The sequence below is a fragment of the Diabrotica virgifera genome, chromosome 3 (genome assembly GCF_917563875.1).
Source record: "Diabrotica virgifera virgifera chromosome 3, PGI_DIABVI_V3a".
In the NCBI taxonomy this organism is placed as follows: Eukaryota; Metazoa; Arthropoda; class Insecta; order Coleoptera; family Chrysomelidae; genus Diabrotica; species Diabrotica virgifera.
The window spans coordinates 88,329,693-88,344,981 of NC_065445.1; the positions used below are offsets into that span (position 1 = coordinate 88,329,693).

At 31.0% G+C, this 15,289-nt stretch overlaps 1 protein-coding gene across 3 annotated transcripts; it reads left to right on the plus strand.

The window, feature by feature from the left end:
- Positions 1 to 277: 277 nt before the first annotated feature.
- LOC114329898 (cuticle protein 3-like) lies at positions 278 to 12,533 on the plus strand. Of its 3 annotated transcripts, none has more exons than XM_028279159.2 (3): positions 278 to 387; positions 8,974 to 9,307; positions 12,095 to 12,533. In XM_028279159.2, the coding sequence occupies exons 1-3, from the start codon at positions 379 to 381 to the stop codon at positions 12,475 to 12,477; spliced, it is 726 nt and encodes a 241-aa protein (XP_028134960.2). In that variant the 5' UTR covers positions 278 to 378; the 3' UTR covers positions 12,478 to 12,533. The 3 variants fall into 3 exon arrangements, with proteins under 3 accessions (XP_028134960.2, XP_050501233.1, XP_050501234.1); XM_050645276.1 differs by lacking the exon at positions 278 to 387 and adding an exon at positions 2,014 to 2,118; XM_050645277.1 differs by lacking the exon at positions 278 to 387 and adding an exon at positions 3,508 to 3,600.
- The last annotated feature ends 2,756 nt before the right edge of the window (positions 12,534 to 15,289 follow it).

Here is a 15,289-nt window from a genome sequence, read left to right on the forward strand (position 1 = left end):
TTATTAACACAGCCCATTGATGATGATTATCTAAATTGAATTCATATAGAATTCCTGAACCACACGTCACTGAATTAATCATAAACAAATAGTAAATACCACATTTTGCAACAATCAACTAAATCTCACCTTCTTCATCCAATTATATCTCTAAAATCGATCAAATATTAGCACTGATCCACCTTGCATTAAATAAAAAATAATTTAATATCTCGCACTTTGTTTCAATAATATTTCTTCGGCCTGAGGCGATCCCAAATGTTTCTGCAATACATTTTTAAATCTTCGTATAGGGGGAACCGACTATATAAGCATCGGGTCGAATTTTTTTAAGCATCACAACTTTTGTGTTGATCCAAATATTAGTTTTTGTTCATCATGAGACAAGTAAGGATTAATAATAAGTAGTATTTTGTGATTACTGGGGTGGACACTTAGGAATAATTGTAATAGTGCTTGAAGTGAGGGTTTGCGGTGATTCTTTTTGCTACAAAATAATGTTAAATGAAAACTCTTCAATTAACTGCAGTTTTTAAATATATTAAACTATCAAAATTAATACTTTATATTCAGATAATTCATTTCTGTGTATATGTAATTATTAAATATCAATTTTACACTCTGATGTTTATTAATAATAATTACATACATACATAAATTAATTATCTTTAAAAGTATTATACTTTGAAACAATATTCTAATATTGTATTACGTTATTTTTTAGACACTCAAATAAATTTTATTTTATTTTTAGTTTTAGAACAATTTTTAGCAAAAAGAAATTATTTGTAAAATTAATAGTGTTTTTATTATTTTTCATTTTCTTTTTCTTTCTTTTTTCTTTATTTTTTTTCATTATTTTCTATTTATTATTTTGTCATTTCTTTTAATGCATGCTTAATTTTTCTAATAAGTTTCTGTTTATATTTTTAAGAGTTTGTAGTACCTACCTTTTATATATAATATCTTAAAACTATACCTCATGTCAAAGTGTGTTCTTTTTCTAGTTTTTTTTATTAGGTACTATTTTTTCCATTTATCAAACGTTATCGTAATCTTTAACAGTCATAATAATCTTAGTCGTGACCTCAGCTCCATTTTGTTGATTTGATTATTATTTTCTCCGTCTAATATATTTTCCGATATTTTTACGTAATTATTTGTAGCAAATTTTCTAATATAATTTTCACAATTTCTAGTTTTTATCATCACTTGCTAAGCTTGATTTGACTATTTTTTTTTTCTAAAATAACACTATTATAGGACGTCTTTGTAAGTTAGTATTTGCTTTTATGTGAAAAGATTAAAATTAGTTTGAATAAGCCGAAATAACTTTATATATTTCTTCTTCTTAACTGTTAACCTAATGTTGTTCTGAAGCTATTTCCTTGTGGCATTTTTATAATTAACTATTTTCAATGGGAAATAAGCCACAATGTTACCAAAACATGATTTTATTAACGTTTCGACGCCCAAGTCGGGTGTCGTTTTCAAAATACAAAATAATACTAAATTAAACAAAAATGTTGTTGCTTAGTAAAAAATCTCTGTTGCTCTTATTTTGTTTTTGGGTTTCTTATTTATTAAGCAATTTCACACCCATAAGTGCTGATACTTCTTGTCATGGTGTTATATATTCTTCTTTTTGTTTTTATACTAATGTTCTTATCCCATAGTACCGGATTTAATTTCCGTATGAAGTTTCCTAGTCTATTTTTTATCCCTTCTTCAGTTGTTCCTTTATTTGATATTATGAAACCTAAATAAATGGTACCTACTCGACTGTTCCTTTTTTCCTTTATTTCTTTAATCTCCGTTGTTCGGTATCCACTTTCCTTTAGGTTTATATCCATCCCATGCTTTGTATAGTACTGTTCCAGTTGTCTTATAATAAAACTGAAGCCATCTTCTAACTGCATTAAATAAAAAAATAATTTAATATCTCTCATTTTGTTTCAATATTTCTCCAGCCCGAGGCGATCCCAAATGTTCCTGCAATACATTTTTAAATCTTCGTATAGGGGGAACCGACTATATTTATAAGCATCAGGTCGAATTTTTTAAGCATTACAAGTTTTGTGTTGATCCAAATATTAGTTTTTGTTCATCATGAGACAAGTAAGGGTAAATAATAAGTAGTATTTTGGGATTTCTGGGGTGGACACTTAGGAATAATTGTATAGGTGCTTGAAGTGAGGATTTACGGAGATTTTGCTATAAAATAATGTTTAATGAAAACTCTTCAAACACGTTGAACGCCGCAATGTACCTATATAATATTACGGCTCTCTGGGCCGACTTAGCCGTGGTCCATACAGTATAGCAGTCACTGCGAAGCAAGTGTGATTCGCGCGGCCCTGTCAGTAAAATAGGCGTGAATCGTATATGATTCGCGCGGCGTTTAACGTGTTAACTGCAATTTTATTTTTATTCAAAATAGATTAAATTTTAAATAAATAAGTTAAATATAATTGTTAAACTATTAAAGTTGATAATTTATATTCAGATAATTGGTTTCTGTATGTATGTAATTATTAAATATCAATGTAATACTCTAATGTTTAATAATTACATACATAAAGAAATGAATTTTCTGTTAAAGTAATATACCGTTATAAGTTTTATTTTACTTTTGATTTTAAAACAATTTTTATCAAAAAGAAAATGTTTTTATTTTTTTATTATTTTCGATTTATAATTTTGTCATTTTTCTTAATGCATGATTAGTTTTTCTAGTTAGTTTTTGTTAATATGTTTGTCTTCTTTGCCAGTCCCCTTCCTACAGATTTCTTCTTTCCATTGCTTCGTCCATTTCATCTCCGAAAGATCTTTGGGGTCTACCTTTCTTCCTTCTTCCTATAGGGCTCCTCTCTATTATTCTGTTTATCCAACGATATTGGTCTGCTTTTTCTGATATTATGCCCGTGCCAGGTGAAAATCTAGTCTTTTATGTAGTATAATATTATATCTGAGTTCATTCTCATTATTTTCTTTATCTCTATGTTATTTATTCTATCTCTTCTTGTCACTCTGCAGTTACTCCTTAGAAATTTCATCTCTGTTGCTCTTATTTTGTTTTTGGGTTTCTAATTTATTACGCAATTTCACACCCATAAGTGCTGATACTTTTTTTATACTGATATTCTTATCCCATAGTACCTGATTTAATTTCCGTATGCAGTCTCCTAGTCTATTTTTTATATCTTCTTCAGTTGTTCCTTAGTTTGATATTATGAAACCTAAATAAATGTTACTTGACTGTTCTTTTTTCCTTTTTTCCTTTATTTATTTATTCTCCGTTGTTAGGTATCCACTTTTCTTTAGGTTTATATCCATCCCATGCTTTGTATATATTCCTGTTCCAGTTGTCTTATAATAAAACTGAAGTCATCTTCTAACTGCATTAAATAAAAAAATAATTTAATATCTCTCATTTTGTTTCAATATTTCTCCAGCCCGAGGCGATCCCAAATGTTTCTGCAATACATTTTTAAATCTTCGTATTGGGAGAACCGACTATATAAGCATCAGGTCGAATTTTTTTAAGCATCACAACTGTTGTGTTGATCCAAATATTAGTTTTTGTTCATCATGAGACAAGTAAGGATTAATAATAAGTAGTTTTTTGTTATTGCTGGGGTGGACACTTAGGAATAATAATAATAGTGCTGAAGTGAGGGTTTGCGGTGATTTTTTTGTTATAAAATAATGTTTAATGACTTAATTTAAAGTTTGCAATTAACTGCAAGATTATTTTTATTAAAAATCAATTAAATTTTACCTAAATGCGTTAAGCTACTTAATTTATGTTCAGATAATTAATTTCTGTACGTGTAATCATTTAATGTCAAAGTATTTTTGTATTGTATTATGTACGTTATTTTTTTAAGTAATTTTGTCATTGTTCTTAATGCATGATTACATAGTTTTTCTAATGAGTTTCTGTTTCTATTTATAATTTTATTTCTTTTAATACGTGATTAGTTCTACTATACAGGGTGGGGCATTAGTGTGACAAAGTCCAGTTACTAGTTTGTCGTAAGAGATACGAAAAAAAATTATTTAAGTAAAAGTTGAGGCACACATAGTACCATAACTTAAAAATATTTTCAAATATACAGGATCGTGCGTATTGACAGGGTGACACAAACTTAGGTTTTTTTTAATGGAACACTCTATATATTTTTACATTTTTGGATTCTCCTCAATGTTTCCTTTCTTAAAATATATAGTTTTGTAATATTATATGAGGTAGTTTAAAAGTTAATTACGTTTATTTGTTAATTTCATAGCAATATCTTCATCCTGTAGAATTGTAGTGATTTGACATCAAATTTTCTATTTATATTCAAACGATTTTTAATATAGTCTACTACTGTTAATCATTAACAGTATAGCGAAATGTTTAATTTTAGTATAGAGGGTGGGTCGAAACTCGGAATGAGTATTTTATGAGTTTTCTTAAATGGAACACCCTCTATTTTATTATTGTAATGAAATGATATTTTATGGTACTTTTTTATTTCTTACGCATTCCCTATACCTAAGTACTTTAATTTGTAAGTTATTCGTGATTCTTTAAGAAAAACATTAAAATTGTAACAAAAATTACGTGAAATTTTATTAGGTGGCCGTGAAAATATCCAATCAAAAATATTGTTTCGAAAAAAAAAATACATAATAATCTAGCCCGATCCTTAATTTATTAATATTGGATGAGATATCCAAATACATTCGTAGTTAAGGTTGTTGGTGCTTAAAATATTACTTAATCAAACATACAAAATTCTCCCTAGTTGGCTATGACGCAAAATTTGCTTAAACATTTGATAGTATACTATTTATATAGTTCCAGTTGATTTGTTACCATTACTAATATTAATTTTTCTAATGAGGAACTGATTAAAATGGCTTTGTGCTCTAGGAGAGTATAACAAAAATGAGCTACTTGCAATAAAAATTTATCATCAGCAATTCCCTGATAGACGACAACCAAAAAGAGAAACTTTTGGAAGTATACTAAAACGTTTTCAACAGACTAGATACTTAGATTGTAAGAACGGTTGTACTAGTATGCCGATCCTTAGTAACACTAAGGATTACATTTAATTCCTGTTTTCTTCACTTTTTTTGTTCGATCAGATTTATCATAATCTAAGTGTCCAGTCTGTTGAATCCGTTCTAGTATATTTTTAAACGTTTCTCTTCTTAGTTGTCGTCTATCAGGGAATTCTTATGAAAAATTCTTATTGCTAGTAGCACATTTTTGTTATACTCCATTAGCACAAAAATCTTATCAGTTCCTCATTAGAAAAATTCATAATAATAATGGTAACAAAGCAAATGGAACTATAAAAATAGTATAATGTCAAATTTTTAAGGAAATTTAGTGTCATAGCCGACTAGGTAGAATATTGTATGTTTTTATTAATATTTTGAGCACCAACAATTGTAACTACGAATTTATTTGGATATCTCATCCAATATTAATAAATTAAGGATAAGGCTAGATTATGATGTATTTTTTTCGAAAAATTATTTGTGATTGAATATTTTTACGGCCACCTAATAAAATATCAGGTAATTTTTCTTGCAATTAATGTTTGGTTTCAAGAATCATGAATAACTTACAAATTAAAGCACTTAGGTAGAGGGAAGCTTTAGAAATAAAAAGAACCATAAAATTTCATTTCACTACAATACTAAAATACAGGGTGTTCCATTTAAGAAAACTAAGAAAATACTCATTCCGAGTTTCGACCAACCCTGTATACTAAAATTTAATATTTCGCTATACTGTTAATGTTTAACAATAGTAGACTATATTAAAAATCGTTTGAACGTAACATAAAAATTTGATGTCAAATCACTACAATTCTACAGGGTGAAGATATTGCTATGAAATTAACAAAAAAACGTAATTATCTTTTAAAATACCACGTATAATATTACAAAACTATATATTTTAAGAATGAAAACATTGAGGAGAATCCAAGAATGTAAAAATATATAGGGTGTTCCATTTAAAAAAAACATAAGTTTGTGTCACCCTGTCAATACGCACGCCCCTGTATATTTGAAAATATTTTTAAATTATGGTCCTATCAGTGCCCCAACTTTTAGCTAAATAACTTTTTTTCGTATCTCTACATACTATCTTTTCCTTGTATCAAACGTATGTAATTGGCAATTAACAGTCAGCGTAATCTTAGTCATGGTTTTATTATTTTCTCCGTATAATAAGTTTTCCGATATTTTTACGTAATTATTTTTTAGTAAATTTTCTAATATTTTATACAAATTTCACAATTTCCAATTCTTATCCAGTCAACACTTTGCCAAGCCTGATTTGAAAATTTTCTCTTAAATAACAACTGATGCTTTTTATTATTCTTCGAATAACTTTCCCTGATGCATATTCTTCAATCTGCTTCTCTTAGACGAGTTATCAATTTTATTCTAAGCTAAGATTAAGAAACTATATTATTTTAAAGTTTTCCAAATGTACATTATAAGGTACAATTTTAAGCACTATTCGGTGCTTTTTAGGATTTCTTTGTAAATTAGTATTCACTTTGCAAAGAGAGTAAAATTTGTTTCCATAAACCGGAGTAACTTCCTGTATTTCTTCTTCTGTTCTTTATGGTTAACTAATGCAGGTATCTCGGTACCATGAAGATCTTAGCTGAGCTTTCAAATGTTCCTTCATTTCTCTCTAATCTTATGTCATTATGGCATATTTTGACAATGGAGTGCCAATAGTAGCAATAATATGAGCCGTATATCTTGTGGGAGATCTACCTCATTTTTTGCCTTCTGCCTTTCCGTGGATGGTAAGTTTTTCAACACCATTTGTTCAAATCACGTGTCCAAAATAGTCTATTTTTTCTGATCTTTGTGTTTTTAGTTTTTCTTTATGTTCAGCTGGTTCACTATAGATTTATTTGTTCTTCCGGCCTCCCTTGATATTCTCAGCGTTCATCTCCAGCAGTACATTACCCATAGGTCTATAATCTTTTTATCTTTCTCCATAAAGGTCCAGTACTCAGATAAATAATTGAAAACTAGAAAAACCATACTTATTATCAGTCTTATTTTTATATCGATAATTTCATGGCTTTTCCAAATTTTTGTTAATTTTGTCATAGAGCTTTTTGTAATTGCTGACCAACGATTTATTTCTTCAATCCTCATTCAAATTTGGATACTATTGTCGTCAAAATACTGTTACAAAAATAGGTATTTATCCACATTGTGGTGGAATTATTAAAAACATGGGAGTCTTTTTTAAATTGATATTCAGCTGTATCGCAGTAATAATTTCTTAGTTTCTTTATTTTCATTATTACCTCTTCGGGTTTATATTTATCTTACACTAGATTCCTATAAGACATGCAGTGCATGTAAAAAAAGATTATAATTTGTTAAAGGTGTTCAAATGAAGTCTACTCGTTTCATAGATAGTAGCAGTATATTATTAACACATCACGTTATCACTTTGTCTCTTATCTCGATTCTTAGATTCTATTGTATAGTATATAAATTATTGTAAACACTGAGTACAATACATAGATAGTGAAATAAGAATCCTAGTAATTAAATAAACTGTTATTCAAAAATATTCAAAACCTGAACGGAAATAGCCATCTCTTATGTTGCCGATGACGACATCGCTGCCAACGAATGTTTAGATCCAGTGCATAGCTCATGCGAGTAAACTGCAGATATCTTAAGTAGCTGTAGACAAAGTCTAAAAAGAAGAGGCAATTTCTTTAACAAACGTATTTACCAAATATTGTGATTATTAAATGTGTTGATTATTACGTAAAACAAGTATTTGCTCGCAATGTAAACTACTCATATCGTTCACTAGGTACTAGGCTTCCATGGTTCAATGGAAAATTACATGGAACATTTTCCATGGAAAATTCTATGGACCTACGGTGTAAGAACTTAAGAAGCTTTAAGGCATATGAATAGAGAACGTGAACTCACAGAAATTCTCAAGAAACGTAAAACATCTTATCTTGGACACATATTTAGATACGACAGGTATAGCTTCCTTCAGCTTATTATAGAAGGGAAAATAAAATGCAGACGAGACCCAGGACAATTGACCTGGCTGCGCAACATCAAAGAATCAATATGATTAGACTTTCAAAGTTTAATAAGAAAAGCCCAAAATAGTGCAGACTTTGCAGAAGTCAAAGACGGCACCTAAAGATGAAGAATATAACACCGGTTTTTACCGACCTGCGCCTTCCGGTTCCTATTTCCAGCCGCGTCGATATGTCCAATCTCCTGGTCGTGGGTCTTACTCAGACATTGCTTTCTGGAATCCACTTATTCAGGTAGTTTTCGGTCAGCCTCTTTTCCTTCTTTCCGGGGGTTGCCATTCCATTATCAGTTTGGGGAGTCAATGTTCCTCCATTCTTTGCACATGTCTATACCAATAAAGTTGTTTTCTTGAATTTCTTTTAATATGTTTGTTTTCCTATTCATAATATCTCATACTCGTTCATTCGTTATGTGTGAGACTCTAGAGATGCAGGCCGATCTTCGCCAGAAGTCCACTTCCAGTGCGAGCAATTTCTGTTCTGTTCTCTTATTCGGTTGCCAGGTTTCACATCCATACAGTACTACGCGTTTAAAGATGCTATTATACAGCTGTGTTTTCTTTTCTTTTGATATTGTTTTTGACCAACGTAGTGAGAATTTTTTTTGAGTAACTTTGCAAAAGAAAATTTTGATGGCATAGATATTAATCATTCAGCCAATCGTAACCAGATTATAGTTTACACTAGCTCGGGGAAGTAATGTGTAGTATGTGTGTTAAGTAAATATCTTGTTACTTAATACAGTCGACTTCATTGTCTTTACACAGAGTCGCTTAGTTGAAATAAAGCTTACTCATTTTCCATTGCGTATTGTAAGCAAACTTCTAATATATCAAACCTATTTTTCTTTCTACAGTTTGTCGTTCTCTTCGCCATCATCGGGCTCAGCTACTGTGGCCGCCTGGAAAATACCTACCTACCACCCAACCAAGGAGGAGGGTATGACAGTGCAGCCCACGCCAGTTTCAACAAGATCTCAACTCATAGTGCCAATAGTTTCTCTTCTCAAAATAGTTTCCAACAATCCAGCTTCAACAACAAATACTCTGCTCCTGCACCCTCTGGACCTGCTGGACCTATCAACAAAGAAGCCAATGACGTCCCTATTCTAAGGTTAGACAATAACAATGACGGAGAAACCTACAACTATGCTTTGGAAACTGGAAACGGAATCTCTATGCAAGAACAAGGTATATATTCAGTATAATCATTTTAGTTTATCTTCTTCTTCACGTCCTATATCAGAATTATCCAATGTTGGTGCTCACGGTTTCAAAGGCTTCTCGATCTTCTGCAACATGTAATATTTGACCTGCATTTGATATCTGAGGCGAGTCACGAATGTTTTTTAACGAAGAGACTTGTTTTCTTCATCACTTCTACGGTCCTATATATATATATATATATATATATATATATATATATATATATATATATATATATATATATATATATATATATAGATTCGCGTTAGAACGTCCTGCGACATTGTCCGATGCCCAATTGCCATCGCGTCCTATCATTACAATCTTCTTCTGTCAATCCTCGTTCGCTCATTGATCTTCGAACTCCTTCCATCCAAGATTTTTTTGGTCTTCCTCGTTTCCTGTGTTCCGATGGTATCCATGTTGCTACTTTCTTTGGTAGTCTATCTTCTGGAATTCTTTGAACATGCCCATACCATATAAGCTGTTTTCTATCTATGCAGTTGGTCACAGTTTCTTTTAGACCCATTTCTTCCTTAATAGTGTTGTTTCGAACCCTATCAAGTTTCGTTTTTTTAGCTGCTCTTCTTAATGCATCCATTTCTGTGGCTTCTATTTTCCTTATTTGATGTTCTTTCAGACACCACGTTTCAGATCCGTACAGCAGTGTGCTTTTTATCATTGTGTCATATATTCTCAATTTTCTTTGTTTTCCTATTTCAGTACCATTCAGAGATTTAATTAATTTTCTAGCTTTATTTATTCTACTGTTTATCTCTGCATCATCCGTTCCTTCTTTGTTAAAATTTATTCCCAGGTATCTAAGTCTTTACACCGTTTTATTGTTTTATTGTTTTCCAGTTGCATGTCAGTAGTTTCCTCTCCTACGCAGAGGTACACCGTCTTTTCCATGTTCATTATCAGACCCCATTTTTCAAATTCCTCATTCAATTTTCGTGTCATGTACTCGAGATCCTCTTTGTCATTTGTACATATTACTTGATCATCGGCAAATTGGAGGGTATACAAACAAGTGTCATCGTCCACCAGTATGCCCATTGCTTTGCATTTCGATTTCCACTGGTGGAGAGCTTTACCAACATAGATTTTAAAGAGTCGGTTATATGCAGCACCCCTGTCGTAGGCCCTTATCGACTCTGAATGGTTCCGATATTCTGTTGCTTAATTTTATCTGGGCTTCCATGTTGTTGTATATATTCTGAACAGCTTTTATGAGTGTATGATTGATTGAAGTTTCCTGCTGCCATAGTTTCGAGATAGGTATGTTATCATATGCTTTTTCTAAATCTATGAATGTAAGGTGTGTTGATCTATTCGATGCTAGTTTTTTCTCTATAATTTGTTTCAAGCAGAACACGTTGTATGTGCAAGATCTACCAGCTCGAAACCCGCTTTGCTCCCCTTCTTCTTGATTTTTGTATTGCTCTTCGATCATATCTCTGATTATTCTTCCATAGATCCTACTTACCGTACTCGTTACTGATAGCCCTCGGTAATTATTGCAGTCTAATTTGTTACCTTTTTTATATATCGAGGTTATGAAAGCTGTTTTCCATTCCTCTGAGATGACTTCTCCATTGATTATTACGGCCCTATATTTTGCTTTTAAGGATCAGTTGTAGTATTCTATCCCGATTTCCCCTCACTATATGTCCCAGGTAAGACATTTTCAGGTAACAGTTTATAGCAGTTCCCTATCTTTGTCGACCCTCCTTATTCTCTCGTGCTGTCCAAGATATTTTTTAAAATTCAATTCTTTTAAAATAGTGTTAAATATATAGTTATACATATTTTTTTCTGCTTAGAGATAGTTTCTTACCAGAGCAGTGAGTTTAGTGCACTTATTATTTGCTTCCCTTTTATGAATGGCATTATATTCCTTTGCTTCCCTTTCAGAATCCTTCTATGAATCTACATTTCCAATGATTCAATTCTGTTCATGATCGACGCTTTTAGTGTCCATACTTCTACACCATACATTAAGTACAGATCATACATAGCACTTAAGCATTCTTTGTCTTACTTCTAAATTAAGATGATTGCAAAGTATCTAATGACTTCATTTGCAGAACAGTAGTTTTAGCCATTGCAATTCTGAGATTTATTTCTACATCTGGTTCTAGTTGGTTAGTTATAAATATATCCAAATATGTGAACTTTTTCAACTTGAACTCCATTTAAATGAAACTCTGCATCAGATCATTGTAGGTAACGACTAAAAACTAAAATTTTTGTTTTGTTTAAGTTTATTGTAACGCCCATTTTCTCTTCAACTTCGTGAATTCGATCAAGCATAATTAGGATATCTTCAGTATTTTCTGACAGAAATACTGTATCGTCCGCGTATCTAATGGCATGAAGTAGTTTATTTCATATGGTTGACTCTCACATGAATTTTTAAATAATTGGTCCGAGTAAACATTAAAAAATTTTGGCGACAAAATGCAACCTTGTCTGACTCCTCGTTGTGTGAAGATTTCGTCGGTGTATTTATCTCCAATTTTTACGCTAGCAGTTTGATTCCAGTACAAATTTTTAATTGTCGTCATCTATTCCTGTATTCTTTAATATCTGCATTCTCATCGAATTTCTAAAACCAAATTAGGTATCATCGAGATCTGCACATTTGCGTCTAATTCTGTTGTGACGTATTCTTAGGAAAATCTAAATGGTGTGGCTCATTAGGCTGATTAATTAATATTAGTTTATATGTTGCTATTATTTTGTAAATACCGGTTTTTCGTCTTTTAGGTGATGCTTCCCATGACGGAACTAACGCTCAAGGAGGATTCTCCTACACTGCTCCTGACGGTCAGCAAATCTCCATCCAATATGTAGCTGGCGAAAGCGGTTTCGTTCCCCAAGGTGCCCATATCCCCACTGCTCCTCCAGTACCAGAAGACATCCAAAAAGCTCTCGAACAAAACTTGGCCGATGAAGCTAGAGGAATTGTCGATGATGGTCAATATAGAGAAGAAGGTGAATCTGGACAATACAACCAAGCAGCTTATGGCGGACATGGTGGACGCAACGAACAGGCTACCGGAGCTAGCAAAAACAATTTCAACTTCCAACCAGTTAAGAACCAATACATCCCTCCTAGCAACAACGGCAAGCAAGGGTATCACTATTAAGCACTGATTTTTGTTGTTTATTGTAAAATGTAAATAAATAAAAAATATTTTTCTAATTAACTGTTTTAACTAAATATGATAACTATAATGTGAACATAGTACCTAATACAAATCAAAGCAAAACTAAAGATATGAATAGTCGCTAAATTTTTGATGTTGGAAATTCTTTAATAGACAAAATATATATCTTCAAATACAAAGAGTTTTGGGTTAAGAAATTAAGTGTCTATAAGATATCTATCTAAAAAGTGAATGCAAGCAATGTTGTATACCTGTTACTGGTAAAGTTAGGTAAACGGGTAATTCTAGGATTATCCGGGTAAAGTTCTAAGTACTCGCCAGGTTTTGGTAAAATAAATGCAAATGTAAAGCTGCTGGAAATATTGGTAACTCCAAATGCAACAACAGCTTGTCTTGTTTTAAAAAATAGATTATAATTTTTTTTTCCAGTACTTATTTATAATTTATTTTCCGTACTTTTCATTATGTACAATTTTGGTATCAAAATATTACGATTTAACCAAAATCACTTATGGGCTATTCCACGAATATACGCCTGTCTTGGATTATCGCGACAACGAATATTTTAGTGTGCAACATAAGAAGTGCGAAAATAAATGGCTTTAATAATTGTTCCAATAAACAACAATGTATTTTGCAATTTAATTTCGTTCTTCATAATTTGCACAGTAAAATATTCGTTGTCGCGATAATCCAAGACAGGCGTATGTTCGTGGAACAGGGTATAATACATAGTTATTTATGATATAAGTGTTAAACATACACGTTTAAGGCACGTTCTGCAATTCACATGAATGCATTAAAAATGTACTTTTTAACACGTATATCATACAATATTTTTTCGACAAACGTCTTATATATCAACAATTATAATTTAGTCATTCTCAATTACAGGACAATATCTACAAAAACTTTTACTTGAACTTGACTGACATTCCATTTTTATATTTTTCTTGACATTACATCAAAACTTCCTATACTGTCAATACGTAAATCATAACAACTATAGAATAACATCTTACTTTTATTGCTGTATATTCTAACAAATTTTAATAGTTTTTTTCTACAAACGTGTTATAAATAATAATAATATACGTTTTCCGCAAATCGCCAGGAAATTTTGACATTCCTGTCAAAATTTCTTGAAGAAAAAGTCAGGACTTCCTTACTGTAAGGAAATGTCATTTCCTTACTGTAAGGAAATGATATTTCCGTACAGTTGTTAGTGTTAAATTTATAAGCGTCAAGTTTGACAATTCAACCTCAATACGTTTCCATAGTAACCCAAGTAATTTTATTAGGAATTTCAAAGCACCATTTATTTGGGGATAAAATTATCGCGTTTTTTTAAATCAATCAATATCTGTCGAATTTTAAACGATTTGCGGAAAAATAGTATGTTTACCTCGTAGGAAAAGCCACATTCCTGGACTCTGTGTTGCTAAGTCTCGGCTTGCGCCTCGACTTAGCAATCTTCACAGTCGTCCAGGAATGTTAAGCTTTTCCTACCCGGTAAACAATGTACTATTATTCAAATCAATAGTTATTACAATAATTTATAATTTCGGTTTACTTACACTAAAATAAACGTAAAAAAGTCTTAAAAGCATAAACATGCTTGTTGACTTAATCTGTCTAATATTGACAAGTTTATGTTTATTGTTTTTTTTACAAGTCATTATTTTATTTTACAGTTTCTAATCTAATTTCTATTTTTTTTATGTGGTATAATTTAAATTTATTAAATTGTTACACAACTTCCTGTTTTCTTTTACCCAAGCAGTAAATAATTTTTATACAAACAAAAATTTTTGATATTTTTAAAATGTATGGGCAATTCATTGTATATTCTTAGAGCAAAATATTTGATTAACCGTTGCGTGATTGTTTTTAAAGTGTGAAGACATTCGACATTCAATTTTCTTCTTGTTTCATAATTTGACACTTTTACTTTAAGAGGAATTTTATCTTTATGGGTATTTTTAAGTAGCTCTAAGCAGTACAAATGAAATAATACAGTTTAAATTAAATTTTAAAAAACCTTTTAAACTACCTTTTTCAAATTGCGCAAGTTATACTATTAATATTAATGTTAATAAATGAAATATAAATATTTTGACGTTTCACAATTTGACAATTCACTTTTAACTGCAGTGCCTTAAAATTTTTAAAGCACTAGTGCTTTAAAGTAGCATTTTAACGCTCCTATGGAGTGCTAAAAATTATATTTTTAACACGGTTGTAGAGAAACCATATTATTCACTTATTAGATACAACTGTTACAAAAATGTGAATTATATCTTGGAAGCAGTCGAGAAATATTTTTGTTATCTTGAATGCATATTTTGTATTTAAGTTGTTAATTCTAAAGTCAGATCATTTGACAAAAGAATAAATCTTTATAAGGTAAACAGAAGTTACATTGAACATTTGTTATAGGTACAGTGTTTTAAACTTTATAACAAGTATATTTTGTAATATTATAACAAAAATGTAAGACACTTTATTTCATTATCATTGGCTCTACAATCCATGGTGTATCTTGGCCTGTTCTAGGATCAGCTTCCATTTCTTCCTAACATTCGCCTTTGTTTTCCAATTTTGTACTTTTACTAATTTTTGTACTTTTACTATTTTTTAACTCTCGTAAGTCGTCTTCCACCTGGTCCTTAAATCGTGCTCTGGGCGTGTTTCTTCTCCTCACTCTATCCGATCATTGGTTATAAATGTATTTCGACGACCCCATCTTTTAATCGCTCTAAGTCCAAATGATCTACCCATCGCAGCTTTT

Excerpts from the sequence above, each read along its gene's own strand:
- LOC114329898 (XM_028279159.2), top strand. Across the intron at positions 9,308-12,094 it reads AATCTCTATGCAAGAACAAG|GTGATGCTTCCCATGACGGA; the intron begins GTATATATTCAG and ends TTCGTCTTTTAG.